The sequence below is a fragment of the Durio zibethinus genome, chromosome 6 (assembly GCF_047325235.1).
Source record: "Durio zibethinus cultivar Kanyao isolate XHJ-2024 chromosome 6, ASM4732523v1, whole genome shotgun sequence".
In the NCBI taxonomy this organism is placed as follows: domain Eukaryota; kingdom Viridiplantae; phylum Streptophyta; class Magnoliopsida; order Malvales; family Malvaceae; genus Durio; species Durio zibethinus.
In genome coordinates, this window is record NC_143167.1 from 5,748,470 (window position 1) to 5,761,337 (window position 12,868).

Sequence of the window (12,868 nt, forward strand, 5' to 3'; positions counted from 1 at the left end):
TTTGTAAGGGTATAAAAGCTTGAAAACTTTGGTTTTTTCTTCAGATCTTCTTCCACTTTCTTTACTTCTGTTTTTTTTATTTCTTTCTCTTAACTGAAGAACATCAATTGAATCTACAGTCAGATTTTGAAAAATCAAATCGAAATCTAAAAAATAAAGCAAAAAAGTTACCGAAAATTCAAAAACCATCGAGAAATTCAATGAAATCTAAAACTTTTTCATAAAAAAACTCATAAATTTCAAGAAAACCACCAAATATCACTAATTTGAAAGCCTTATCGTCTGGAATCCTCAAAACCACTGACTAAACTCAATTAAATTCTCAAAACCCGAATTTTCAAAAAATTTCTGCCAGAAAATATGTTGCTCTTGAAAAAAAATTATTTGTATTTGATTGCTACTATCTACTCCCTCTAATTGCTCTTGTGTTCGCTCTCTATTCTTGCTGTGCTATTGCTATCTTTGTGTTTCTCCTGATTGTTGTGTCTTGAAAGTTTGATTTGTAAGTTTATTTATATGGTCGGATTTGATTAATCCTTAACTGACTAGAGATTGAATTCCTAAAAAACACTTCCATCTTATCACCCAATAAGTAAATGGAATTTATCCTTAAAAATCCTTCAATTTCAATTCTGATAACATAAATTATCAATTTTCTCATTCTTTACCAAATCCCACTTTTCAATCTTCACCAATTTCTATTAATTGATCCTTAGCCCTTTGATTTTTCCTTTCAAGTATCTTTTTCCTTTTTTTTAAGAACCTAATCAAATAAAACATTTAGAGATAAATGATAAATGAAATTAAAAATAGAGATAAATCAAAATAAAAGTCTTAGAAAAAATTAGACACAAAAATAAAATAAATAAATAAATAAATAACCTAGACAAATAAACACCATCATGTGGATAAAATAAAAAATAAAACAAATAATAATAATAATAAAAAAACAATAAATACAAAAAAAAAAAAAAAAGATAATTGGGTCGGGATCAATTTGGGTTCAATCAAATTGGATCCAATTAGTTTGGGCTCAATTAATTTAGATCTTAAACCAAATAAAGTATCTACAATTGCTATAAAATTTTTATTGATGTTTGAAAGTTAAAAATTTGAAGAAGTTTAAACTCATAATATTCTCTTTAATAAGTATAAAGAGTAAGAAGTTAGGGATAAATTAGAATATTAAAATATATATATATGAAAAAAGCCCTCCAACTATTTAAAATATATATATAATTAAACACTTATATTATTGTTGCATTTAAATAAGTCCTTAAATTTTTATTTTTTATTATCTAAACTCTTCTTTTCCACTATCTAATACATAATATGATAGAAAAAATGAAAAATAAAAAATAAAAAATGAAAAAAAGAATGGTCTAACAAAATTTTTATCAATTAAGACCATGATAAAAAATAATTATTAGTAAAAAAATAACAATATATAAAAATTTTTGTTAAACCATCCTTTTTTGAAATTTTTTTTTTTTTTTGACATTTTTCCTATCATATGTAAATCATTGTGGCCACATGTATATTTTTTATCATATCATTAGGTTCTGTCCTAAAAAGATTTATATACTAAAAAATAAGAATCGAGATACATATTTAAATGCAATAATAGTACAAAAACTCAATTTTTTAAAAATAATTCTTGGGTCTTTTTATATTTTAAATTTTAAATACTGCGAAGACTTTTTTGATACCATAACTTCCCTGTAATCAGCTTCTTAATTGTTCTGAAACACATGCCATTATCCTGCTTAAAAAGTCCCTACTTTCTATTGTTAAGTGTTTAAAAATGCCTTTAAATATGAATGAAAACTCCTTCAGACGATTGAAAAAGCATTGAAGTTCCAGGAATGCAAATAATCATTACTTATCCTGGAATCATATGCCCGGGTACAAGTTTGAAGGATGCACACCGGGCCAAGTTAATTGAGATGTATAGTTCCTTGTGGGTGAGAAGGAACCACCGTTTTGGCAGTTTTTAGCAGATCACAATGTTAACACTAGATACCAATTTTTAAGCTCGCAACACTCGACAACATTCACCAAAATGTTGCTTTCACAAGGTCAGAGGCACCAATATACCAACGCTATTAAACCAACCAAACAGCTCATTCAGCAAATGCATAGATTAGCAGAACGTAAACATTCCAGTACTACCACAAGATATAAAACATTCCTAACCCAAGAAAAAAAGAAGACTCCAGGGCAGGTGTTGAGGAAAAAAATGCAGTCCCTTTCCTGGTGGCAAAACACCTCATCCCTTCACTTCATATCCCAATTCCTCTATACATTTGAGAAAACCATAAATGCTGAACTATTGTGCTACCCACCTTTCTGACTACAGGTTTATCCATCAAACAGAATTCAACAAATTTCAAATATCTGAAAAGCCTTTTCTTTTTCCCGAATGGTGTCCCCTTGAGACTGATTCTTTTTCTGTTTCTTCTTAAGGTACATAATAGGAACCTCAGAAGTTCAAAGCAGGCCATTTGAAAGTTGTTGACAAGCTTTCACTAATTAAACAAATCCCCCTCTCCAAAACAAGGTCAGTCATGTGGGAGACAAAATCGTTAGTCAACGTCAGAACCACCCAAGTCCAGACTGTATGTTAGTCATGGCAAGCAAAGCTAGGCTAGCTCTTAGCTCTTAATATATCTAAACCAGAAAACCAGGCAGCAAGGTGGTTCACTGTAAACTACTGCCCCTGCCAGTTGCAGGTATAGAGGTAGCTTGGGGAAAAGAGTGATGAACCATCGTATTGTTGCAATCAAAAGCATTGGCAGTTGATGTGCTGCCCTTCACAGTTTGCTCCAAAAGACGAACAAGTGACATAAATATCTCCACCCTTGTAACATCCCTGTTTGCCTGTACAGGAAACTCATGTCAAATAACTAGCATAAACACACCAAACATGCAATTTAAAGAAATAGCTTATTGTATTTTTGTCATGCAAAGAAGAAACAAATCATAGACATAAAATTTCTTCAGAATCAAACTGCTAGTTGGATACAAACTCCTTTGCTAGCATTTCACCATAATCTAGTTATATTTACAAAGTGTATGTCCCAGCATAGAAACATCCCAATGCATTGTTTCCCTTCCTGATCAACAGGTAAAAAAAAAGAACCTAGACCATAGATGAATTAAGATTCAGAAATAAGGGCTAAAGTTTAGTGCCTCAATCACTGATAACTCCTCAAACTATTTTTTATTTTGAAATCCTCAAACTAAATGTTGGATTAGCTTTTTACTAACAAACAATTCCACAGTTTCTTTTGCGCAGATTGCGACCACAAATAATTTTAGTATTTTTTTTTTTAAGACCAACTGATAGTGTCATGCAGCAATGTCATACAGCATGGCAACAACCTCACAAGTACCAAGGCTAGTCACTGCATCTGCTGCCACAAATAAAAAAAGAAAGGGATTTTTAACTAACTCAAAAGCCACCTACACCTTGTTAAAAGCTATAACAGATACCAAGTGTTTTATTGCAATAAACAACATAAAGGAGCGTAAGATTGCAATAAAAAATTGTGGATATAAAGCCATCTTGGTTGTGGAACAATAGTTGCTTGACTATTTCATAAGGCACATATTCAACAGACATATTTGTGTGATGAATGTGCATGAAGTATGCAATCTTTGGTGGAAAAGATTCAATAGCGGAATGAGATAAGAGGAATTTGACTCCAATGGTAAGTCATCAAATCCAGCAGTGCCATCAATGTGTTCCTAGGTCTAACCATTATCAGGAGGTTGCAATGTTCCTTAATTTCCAGTAAAGAGGTCCATGATAACACAAGTGCAGGAAGTTGCTCTGAAGTCCCTTCCTATATTAATTAAATTCAATTCAGACAGATATAGTTGGGATCTGGCATCATAGAGGAAAGCATGATACAGTTTTTTGATTGTTTCTTACCAAATTTATGCCCTCAAATTCATAAAAAGTTTCTTCTTAATGGCTGCCTACTTGGGATCTCTTTGGATATTTTCTTTTATGACATTGTTTAAGTTAATTCAGAGAAAGCAAGGTATCTCAAAATATGTGGTCATGCTTCTGCATATAAATGTGATATTTAACAAGTCTAGATACCAAAAACTGCAGTGTCTCTTCAAAGTCTATAATATCCTGGCAAATATTGCTCCAATCTCCTCATTAGTTCTCTCTTCTCTGCTTAATAACTGCAGTGTAAAAATGTATTATTTCCTTATGAAGAAATATACTCCAATTAGATTGCATAATATTTCTCAAAACTATCTTCTAGTACTAGTCTATGTTGAATAACACACAAAAATATTAGGCATATAGATATCATATTGCTTTTTCCATGCCAGTCCATGACAGAACAATAGGTGAAATATCTATTAGTAAGATTGACCAGAACAAAAATCTATTGGAATGGACAAGGATACTTGACAAGATCTTACCTCCACTGCAAAACGTGCCCAGATCTTGTCATTCCTAGTTTCCATGATTCCCTTCAAGATGGTCAATCCCAAACCCCGGATTAAATCAGCTATTTCCAGAAAGAAACCCCGTTCTTCACAAAGCATCTGTCACGGAACATAAATACAATGCAATCACAAGGATCGAACAAGAAAGATATTTTATCTCTAAGCCAACTTCAGATACAAGTATAAAAATTCCTGCCTCCACAAGCATCTGACGAGGTGGATTCAGATCCTCTACCACAATAGGGCAGATCATGGATTGCGAACCAACCTCAAATGCCCATGTTGCCCCACCCTCAAAGTTTTCCTTTATCTGCAAACTCAAAGAGATTCACTTTCTAGTTTTTCTTTGAAAAGGTGAAAACATATTAGCTTTAGAGAGAAATTAGATTACGAGCATAAAAAGTATCCATACCTTAGACTCTCCAGTTTGTCTTAGCTTGTCTGCATGCTTTGTTACACTTTGCAGGAAAAGCATATGCTTGATGGTTTTCTCTAGTAAGGCATCTATGCTACACTGTTAAAATCTCATTATTAATGACAATATTTATGATAGTAAAGCATAGCAAAGAATGATGTAGGCATATGAAGTGGTTAAAATGATGCATTACTTTCGCTCCATTTGGTACAATTTCTCTCAACTCTTTCACTCGATCTTGGATCATCTGGCGATCTTTTGGCCTAGGTCGAGGATTCTCTCCAGGTTTTAGCCTTTTGCGATTCGGTTTGATCATTTCATCATTCCTCTTTGAATATGCGGTTGAGACACTGGTATCCCGCCTTGAATTATGACCCTGCTCAACCCATGAACTGATTTGAGAACCATACCTTGAAGTAGTTTGAGAACAAGTCCGAGTATCATCCTTGCTACAGCCAGATCTATAAGAACTGGATGGAAGAGTCCCACCTTTCAACAAAGACTTAGGAAGGCCACCAAGCGACTCCCCTTGCACTTGATTGTTAATACTAACCTGGCCAAAGGTGGGAGAACTACTAGGAACAGAGGAGTTACTGAACTTTGTCAATGTTGTCCTGCAGGACACATTGTCATCTAATATCTGCTTCGCAGCAGATTTTGCACTAGAAACCACAGCATCCAAAAGATGATCTGTACCCACCCCAGTGTAAATACAGGGGTCTGATATCCCTTCATTAGCTGAAAAAATATCAGAAAACTCATTCTGCATATCCCTAAATATTGAAGTATCTGTACCCGGATTTTGCATCTGCAAATCTGATCCCTCAGCAAGCACATTATTCCATTTCCCATAGAGTAGTTTGCTCTTCAAATCTGCTCCCAACACATCAAACAAGTCATCCCCTGATGGAGAATGGACACATGCATCTTCATACTTTACATTTAAGGATCTAGTACTCAAACTTTCACTTTCATGCTTAAGGCAATCATGAATGGCGCTTGGGAACTGCTCAGTAAAAGGCATGCCATCATCAGCATGGAGCAATGGACTATTAAGTGCTTGAAACAAATCATTATCTACAGTTTCTTTCTTTGGAACTAAAGCAGCTCGTGCACAATTAGAATTCTCAGAATCATGTCCTTGATTAGAAACTCCTGAAAGCATACAAGTACTAGTTAATTGATTGACCAGGATGGATAAAGGAACATCCAATCTAGATGAACTAACTTTCTGAAACCCACTCCCTGACAGTTGCGTGCAAGAGGAAGTAATATGTTCTGGTTTCATCAAGTTAGGAACAATGTCTGGGATTGATTTTGGTTTCATTTGGCTATTTGACGCAATACTGCTGTTAATAACATGATTTTGTAGACCAGCATCTAACAAAATCTGTTGCTCCATTGATTTTATGCTGCTATGACTGGCAATTGATTGACCAATTATGGCCTGACAATTGAACCCAGACTGTGAGTTGCAAAAAGAAACTTGAGGGTTCAGCCACAAAGTTGGGTTAGAGGGAATTATTTCAGCACCAACATCTCCACAGTCCATTTGACTTTTAAAATTTAGGTTTTGCTTCATCTGTGGACTGCTTTTTGATTCACTGTTATCATCATGAGATTTTGCCGCAGTTTGGTTCAGGCCAGGTAATTGGGAAGTTGAAGGAGCACCCTGTGAGTTTTCTTGAATCTGCTCGATCAGGGAAGATGATTGACCAATAACCCTCGAAGACCGAGATAAATTGCTTTGTTGGTTGCAGCCTTCAGCAACTGAAGTCATGGAATTTGTAGACCTATAAATTCCAACAGAATCCATTGAAATGGGAATTTCAATTTTTTCAACGCAATCATTTGTCCCATAGCTGTTAGAGAGAAGAGCTCCGGGGATGCATCCCAAACGCAGAATTAAACTCTTCACGTCATTCACAAATCCCATGTTCTCCATAATCTGAAGGAAGAACAGTTAAACACTTAAAGCTCCAAGGCCACTAACATAATTTGCCTTTATAAAATCAAGCATACATAGGGAGGAGCGAAATCAGAGAATAGCTACCGCATTAGTAGGACTCACGTTTGGTACACAATATATGATAAGATAGTATAAGATAATATCATAAATAGGATTAGATTAAAAAATGTCATTCTATCTTGTGTTTAATGTAAGTAAAGATTAAGATATGATAATTTATTTATTGGTCAAAATTATCCTTTCTTAAAGTTATACAATTTAAATTATTGATATAATTTTTAAGAGTATAATAATTCATGTAGTTCAATCCCACATATTAAAAATAATTATCTTCACTTTAAGAGGATTGAATTATCCTATACCAAGAAGAAGAAGATAATAATCCTTCTTATAATCCTATCCTTTTTTTTAAAATACAAACCAAACATAAAATAAAATGATTATCACCCTATCCTGTCAATTATCCTATGCACCAAAGATGACCTAAATCCCTAGTCAAGGACATTTTTTATGGTATTTGAGGTTGCCAGGGATTCACTAGTCGCTAGAACTAAGCATCAGCACTCTACAAACAAACCATATGGTTGTTGGCCCTTGTCAATGACATTATGCTGTTCTAAATGGAACCTAAATATAACGTCATCTAAATCTATGAAAATGAAAATAAAGCCACATATGGTATAGGTCTCTCACATCTCTGAATAACTGAACAAAAATTACTTACAGTAGAGAAAGAACCAAGCTGAAGAACACCATGAGAAAGAACAGGAATAACCGCAACAGTCTGCAATGGATAGAAGTCCAATAATGAAGTAGAGGGATAATAACCAAATAATGAGCAAGAGTAGAAGTTACCAAACCTGTATGCCAGCTGAAAATTGGAGATGCACCTCATTTAGAACCTAGAAGCATCCACAAAAATTTTAAGTCATGCTAAGCTCTGTTACTTTAACAATAACCACCTCTACCCTTTTCGTAAAAGAAAGTTCATGAGAGAACATTTTATCAATTCACTTTTAGTTCCCATCTAAAGCTCATTGTCATCAGTCAAAGTTCATGCACAGAACAAGAAAAAGTTTGTCAGGTTTAACATTTGATGAATGAAACCTGGATATTCTTTAAAACTAATACATGCAGAATCATGCACTAATCACATACAGTACAATCAGCATTTCAGCTTTATTGAGATAGAACTCTCTATAGCCATTGTCAGGAGCTAGAATTAGTAATATACCTCTGGGGGGTGGGCATCTGTGATGAAATTATTTGCAAGAATCCACTGATAATTTCCCACAAATGCAGCTCGACCAACTAACCTGAAAAACAAAAGTAAGCAGTGTGTCAAATATTTGAGTAAAACAAGGAAAAGAATTTTAAAATATAACATTAATCTGTAAGTGGAAAATTGGAAAATGGAGAAAAGCATACCCTTGACCTACTATGTTAATGCGATTATTTATCATCATTTTGTTTATCAGCAAATGGACTTTGTCCCGTGGTTGACTCCCAAGCTGAGAGGAAGTTTCAGAACCCCAAGATCCCTCCCACTCTCCAAATGACAATTCAGGGTTCTGAAGTCCAGTAATGCATTGGAGGACGGGAGACAGTGCAGGTTCATAATAACATTCCTCCCAAATTAATAACCTGTAAAGTGTAAAATACAAAGTTAAGACCTAGGAATGCAAAACTCTCTCTTTTTAATGGAGAAGACAATAACCATTTAACTCATAATACAGAGAATCCTCAGGCAAATGATGCCAAAAGCTTTTGGTTGTTGATAACTCAAAGGAGAGGACAAATGAAAATAAATGCATATAGTGTATTTAATTCCGTGAAAGCTTGGGGACAATAATTTTCAAAAATAAAAAATAAAAAAAAAATGAATTGTCCAAGTTTATAATATTGTTTCTTCTCTCTACATTTTCTCCAGCAGCCAAACAGACAATGACAAAAAGTAACTAATAGCAGATTCTACTCGAGCACTGATAGAAATGGAAATAAGGTCACGTAACCAAACAAACAAAGGAAAGCAAGTAAAAATAAGGCCACAAAATCAAACAAAATAAGGCCACAGAATCAAACATAGGAAAGCAAAATTCTGAATCAATGGATTTTTCAGTAGTAGACCGGTCCAATACAAGGAGGGTTTCCTGTCAAACTTGAATACAAATCTGCTTTCTCTAAGATTCTTTAAGACAAAACAGAATAAACCAAAACACAAAGTTCCAATAACAGAAAAGAAAAGCAGCATCAGATTACGAATCGAGACAAGATTACAAGATAACAGTGAGCAATCAAACTTTAACATGTCTAAAAACAAGATTTGCACCTCAAAAGACCAAAAACAGTACTACCCAATAAAATGCTTCCAGCTATTTTGGATCTTCTCCTCTGTTTGGTTGTCAAGAAAGTCACTAAAAAAGCTCACTTTTTTAACTCATCATGAGAAAAGAAAAAGAATACTATAAATTCAGTTTAAAGAGCTAGATATTCTAAAAATAGAATCTAAGCCCAAAAAAAGGGAGGGAGAAAAACAAAAAAAATAAAAACATTTTGTTTCCACTATGTTAGCAAAATCAAATGAAGATACAAACATAAGTCAGATTAAGTAAAAATTCAGTCATTTGAGCAAACAGACCAAAGCAAAAACATGTATAGCAGTATTAAGAAAAAAAAACCTTCTTTTCTTTTTCCTTCATTTTTTTTTTCCACAACCAAACGACACCCGGGAAGAAAAATAAAGGGAAAACGAAGCAGAGACAAAAACAGAAGAAGAAAAACTTACTTAGTATTCTGGCAGCCGATCTTCCAAAACACAGCATAAGACCACTGACTCACCCCACAAAGTGACTTCAAAGCTTCTTTCAACAAACCACCCATAGCGCTTCTCCTTTTTCCTTCTTCTGAAAATATAAATCACCCAACAAAAATGTAGATATTGTAGGCAAAGCAACCAACAAAAACGACTCAAATTCAATCTTTTTAATAGCCCACATTCATAAGAAAAGGCAAAAATACGCAGAAAACGCTAACTTCCTCTGCAAGAGCCTCTACCAGCCTGCTTCGTTCTCAACCCACCACTTCTTTTTCTTTCAGGATCCAAATTCCCTGCTATCATCCTCCTGCAACCCCTCCCCATCAACCCTTTTTATCTTTAACAAATACTACTAAAACGAAGCTAAAAATGAAGAAAGCTTTCAACTTTTTCCCCTAGATGATGCCACATGCTTCAAGCTTGAAGACAGCCAAAATTTGCTCCATTTTTTTTACTTCAAAAATACAACAAAAAAAGAAAAAGGCCCACGAAAAAATAGACACAAACAAAGAATAAGTTGAGAGAGATTTTAGGATTTCTTTCCTTTTTTTTATGTCACTGTTTTGAATTGAAACCTTGAAGAGCTTTTCTTTTCTCAGTTTTGTGTGTTCACTTTCATGTTTTCTTTCGATTTTCTCTTCTCCTCTGCTAAAGTGCGCCACCTTAAACTCAAGAAAAGGTTAGCTTTTAGAAATAGGCAGGGAGTTTAGAAAAAATTACCGGAGATGCCACTGATGGAGGGATGGTTTTGTCAGTTCGGACATTTTGGATAGATTATTAAAATGAATTTTTGAAAAAACAAAAGAAAAAAAAAAACAATGTTTTGTTTGTTTATTTAATTAGAATACGTGAACGAAATTAATTGGTTCTGTAAGGATTGAAATTTTGTTTTTTAAAACTTTTTTTTTTTGCATAGAAAGAATTTAGCCAGACATCTGTAGTGTAGGTGAGTATAAACATAGCGAGATGAAGGTAGGTGAGAGAGGCTGCTGTGTGAGATAACGCCATTTTCGTCTTAATGCCCTTCGTCTTTTGACCAAATTACCAAAATATTATGAAAAAAAATGTAAATTATTTTTTGCTAAAAAATAAAATTATGTTAAAATTTTTTATAGTTTATGAAAATTTACAATTTAATTTTTATGTTATTTCAATTTAATAATTTAATCTAATCATTAATTTTATCAATTTTTATTATTAAAAATACTAAAGACCTTCCAATAATCATCATTCTAGTATTATTTTCGTTCAAAACTTTGATTAAATTTAATGTATTAATATTAATACTGATATGATTGTGTCCATAAATTTGTTTTTCTTTAATTTAGAATAATTTATGTTTTTATATTATAAGTTGTTTTGGATAAATAAATTTTCTAATCTAAGTCAAGACAAAAGAATTGCATTTAATAAGGATTTGTCTATTTAAAATTAACGTAAATAAACAAATTATTTATACAATTCGAATTTTGATCTTATAAATTTTATTATGCAAAATTTATCACATAATCTTAAAATGATTTAATCATAATCACCAATTTTTAATTTATAATAATAATATTTTAATATTTTAATAGAATAAATTTAAATTTTTATATATTATCGAATTCAAAATCATTTTTTATTCCAGAGAAATGGATGAACTTACTATTGAAAGGATACAATTTTTAATGTTGGATTGAGATGTGATGAGAAGTGTGGAGAGGAGCATTACAATGAGATTGATCATATGCCTTGTGGGATTTAAGGGAGTGGGACCCCATGGGTAATCTACATGTTTATGATGAATGATTAAAAAGTTTGAGAAAAAAGATATGACAAAAAGACTTTGACTCTTCTTCCATTATTATCTCCTCTCTCATCTTTTTCTTTTAATATTTTTTTTTCTTTTTGATAATTCTCCTCTCCATTGGAAAGAAAGTGGGATTGATCCGAAAATAAGAGTATGCAAAAGTGCTTGTATTCTTTCTTTTTTTTTTTATTTTACTGTTATGATTTTCACATTTAAGTGTCATATTGTATAATACATCATTGAATGATGAATCATACTAAAAAAATTCTCTCAATTTTATAAGATAACTATCAAAATCATGATTACGTTTTGGTAGGAGATATAATTTGGAGTATGGAGTTTTCTCGAGGGAATTGGTAAATGAAAATGGGACATAATAGGAGTAGAGCAAATTAAGAAATGAATGATGTGCATCCAAAATACATGGGATACCATTGAAAGCTGGAGGTTTTGCTTGCAATTTCTGGATAATGACAGTCAAAGAACTGTCATCTTTCTTGTCATGTTTCAGTGTTTTAGAATCAAATAATTAGTAAAAACTGCAATTTATGTCTCTTGATCTAAGACACTTGCATAGGACAAGTCCTTTTCTCTATTTGCCTGCACAAACAGATTCCTTCTTTTTTTTTTTCATTTATCATTATTATTATTAAATCTATTGCTTTCACCTTGGTTAACATTGTAAAAACATGAACAAAGCCAATTAGGTAGGGTAAATAATTATTAAGATATAACCCAAAAAGTTATAGCTAGCCATGCATTGTGTTGAGCCCCTAACCTTTCCTTCCAACTCCCAAAACGTAGGCAATTTTGGGAAACCAAAGCCCTTGGCTCCATTGAATTCATGGCCTTCCCTTCTTCACTTTCTCTTGGCAATGTGACCGATGATTTATATGCCTTTCATGCGACAATCAAAATGGCTTCAACATGTACCTATAAACCTAACATTTTAGGCTGCCAATATATAATTAATTAAAAAATTAATTAGGATAAGATTAATTCCTTATAATGATACTAATTCCTTTCTTGGTTCTTGTAGATTTTCCACTTATTTAATCAAATCCAAGGCAACTCAAAATAACAATATTAAAATTTCATAGATATGGTTTTAGAATTCTTTTGCTGATGTGTTCTATCCTTTTCTTGCTCTTTGTAGGAATTTTTTTTTTTAATGTTTTGGTTGGCTGACATGCCAGTTTTTGTCCCAACTTTTAATTTAAAATGTCATATTAATTAATTATTTGTTTGTAAAATTAATACTGACAAAAAAAACTAAAAAATTTATTCTTGGATGGTTGTTGTGGGTACTTGTGATGCTTCTATTCTATACTGTTACTTTTAGTAATTTATTATTTTTAATTAAAATATTTACACTAAATTAATAATCAAAATATTGGTGGGCTG

The 12,868-nt window shown here is 32.7% G+C and overlaps 1 protein-coding gene across 4 annotated transcripts; it reads right to left on the reverse strand.

Annotated features, from left to right (window-relative positions):
- Positions 1–2,105: 2,105 nt before the first annotated feature.
- On the reverse strand, positions 2,106–10,308 carry LOC111285678 (transcription factor LHW-like). Of its 4 annotated transcripts, XM_022875243.2 has the most exons (11): positions 9,643–10,308; positions 8,286–8,501; positions 8,092–8,173; positions 7,718–7,759; positions 7,582–7,641; positions 5,082–6,836; positions 4,886–4,987; positions 4,670–4,783; positions 4,447–4,572; positions 4,112–4,200; positions 2,106–2,880 (listed from the first exon to the last, which is right to left on the reverse strand). In XM_022875243.2, the coding sequence occupies exons 1-10, from the start codon at positions 9,735–9,737 to the stop codon at positions 4,138–4,140; spliced, it is 2,655 nt and encodes an 884-aa protein (XP_022730978.2). In that variant the 5' UTR covers positions 9,738–10,308; the 3' UTR covers positions 2,106–2,880; positions 4,112–4,137. The 4 variants fall into 4 exon arrangements, with proteins under 4 accessions (XP_022730978.2, XP_089618091.1, XP_022730976.2 ...); XM_089761965.1 differs by lacking the exon at positions 4,670–4,783; XM_022875241.2 differs by lacking the exon at positions 4,112–4,200.
- Between the last annotated feature and the right edge of the window lie 2,560 nt (positions 10,309–12,868).

Excerpts from the sequence above, each read along its gene's own strand:
- LOC111285678 (XM_022875241.2), bottom strand. The coding sequence starts at position 9,737 with ATGGGTGGTTTGTTGAAAGAAGCTTTGAAGTCACTTTGTGGGGTGAGT. Across the intron at positions 7,642-7,717 it reads AATTTTCAGCTGGCATACAG|ACTGTTGCGGTTATTCCTGT; the intron begins GTTTGGTAACTT and ends TATCCATTGCAG. Across the intron at positions 4,988-5,081 it reads TTGTACCAAATGGAGCGAAA|TGTAGCATAGATGCCTTACT; the intron begins GTAATGCATCAT and ends AGATTTTAACAG.